The 1,731-nt window shown below is 39.1% G+C and overlaps 1 protein-coding gene across 1 annotated transcript in view; it reads left to right on the forward strand.

The window, feature by feature from the left end:
* The window catches only part of LOC101854212 (sushi, von Willebrand factor type A, EGF and pentraxin domain-containing protein 1), a gene marked incomplete at both ends in the record, with an annotated part of 9,716 nt that extends 8,867 nt beyond the window's left edge, over positions 1 to 849 (forward strand). Inside the window, 1 exon segment of the mRNA XM_013089287.1 lies at positions 748 to 849. Coding sequence (XP_012944741.1) covers positions 748 to 849 — 102 coding nt within the window.
* Positions 850 to 1,731: the final 882 nt, after the last annotated feature.

Consider the following 1,731-nt stretch of genomic DNA (forward strand, 5'->3'; position numbering starts at 1 on the left):
CCGTAAACCCTCGGATTTTTGTTTTACCTCAGGGTGGGATACACCCCCCCCCTTCCTCCCCGTAATCCCCAGGATTGATCCAGAGCGCAGAAATTATAACGCAATATTAGGCTTAGTGTTATACAGTTGGAACAAAACTCATGAAATATGTTTTAAAAAACTAATAATTTGTGACGCATATAACAGTCAATCTTCGTGTTAAATCATCATCATTATCAATAACCCTTCTCACCAAATGCCGGAGTATGAATTATTAAGAAGAGGGTAAAATGGAGTGTTTTTGATTTATTAGCCCCTTCTGTCTGCAACTTTTCTTACTCTTCATTTTGAGCTAAAGTTGCTTTTAGAGAATGGATTGGGGACAGGGAAGTCCACGTTTTTTTGAGGTTTTTTTTTTTGGAGGGGGGGTTCCTTGTTATTGCAGCAACCCCTATTCCGAGAACCTCATACTACTGCAGCTACTACAAACTTAGTTCCGTCCAGTGTCTCCTATTTTATCCCCACACTTGTATTTACTCATGAATATCAGTTGCATATGGACTTATCAAGATCAAGACGTGTTCCAAGACATGGATCTTATATTGGAGGTTTAGTTTCGTAATTTAAAAAAGAACAAAATGATTGCAAGGTTGAACAAAATTCCCCAGACCTTTATTGCGAAGAACGGTAGTGGGCTAAACAATATTATGTTAATTTAGTAGCGGAAATTTCATGCTGATGTCTTGATGACAATTCACCACCCCTCAGAGATAAAATGCGACCTTCCTGAAGTCTCTGGAAATACGGTGCCCTCCTCTACAGAGAAAAAGTTCCAACCTGGAGACACAGTAGACTTCAGCTGTCGGCCAGGTAAGTCTACCAGTACATCTGAGCCGTTCTTTGTTTCTCTATTCATTCGTTTGTGCTCTTTCTTTCCTATCATACGTCTATAGTCCTTCTCCCACCCCACCCCTTTTTTGTATTTATCTCTCCTTCTTTTTGTTTTGTAACTCTCTTGTAACACCTCTACTCTTCAGCACTGATATGATCTAATTGTGTTGCAATTGCTGTAAAACTCTTACTGAAACAAAAAGAACCCACCAGCTGATCTACTCACCCTGCAGTTGTGCAATCGTATTTGCGCGTCAAACGAGTGTTTGATGAAAGAGTCTTGTACAAGGAACGGGAACGCCTCTGTGTGCGTTTGGGTATATGTGCACGTGTGTGTATCTCTATATATATACATGTATAAGTGAAAATTCGTCTCTTTGGTCGACTAAAACTTCCGAACCACTTAACTTTCGAATTTGACAAAATTAATGGTGGTTCGGAATCATTTAAAGGGTGCACAGTTTCATTGAGGAGCCAGAAGTCACTGTAGTTTAATGTTCAGTTTTTCCATTAGTTTCGTTTAAATCTAATCAATGGAAAGTCCGTCTTCTAAGACGCCATTGTAAAGAAGTGAGGTTTCCGTTCTCTAGCCGTGCGCACTAGTCCACAACTTTGAAATTCGGGAGTGTACAACCACGAAAGCGGAATAGAAAATCAATGTATGCATCTATTATATATTTGGCAACTTGGAAACACATCTGTCACTTTTCCCATAAAACTACGACAGCTACAGAGTTGAAAGTTGGCAAGTACCTGCAAAAAGATAGATAGGTCCCCATGACGGAGCCCTATTTTTGATTTATTCATTTCCTGAATTTAGAAAAATATTTTTATTTACCTATGTATGTGTGCATATATATA

This window comes from Aplysia californica, unplaced genomic scaffold, assembly GCF_000002075.1.
Source record: "Aplysia californica isolate F4 #8 unplaced genomic scaffold, AplCal3.0 scaffold00918, whole genome shotgun sequence".
In the NCBI taxonomy this organism is placed as follows: domain Eukaryota; kingdom Metazoa; phylum Mollusca; class Gastropoda; order Aplysiida; family Aplysiidae; genus Aplysia; species Aplysia californica.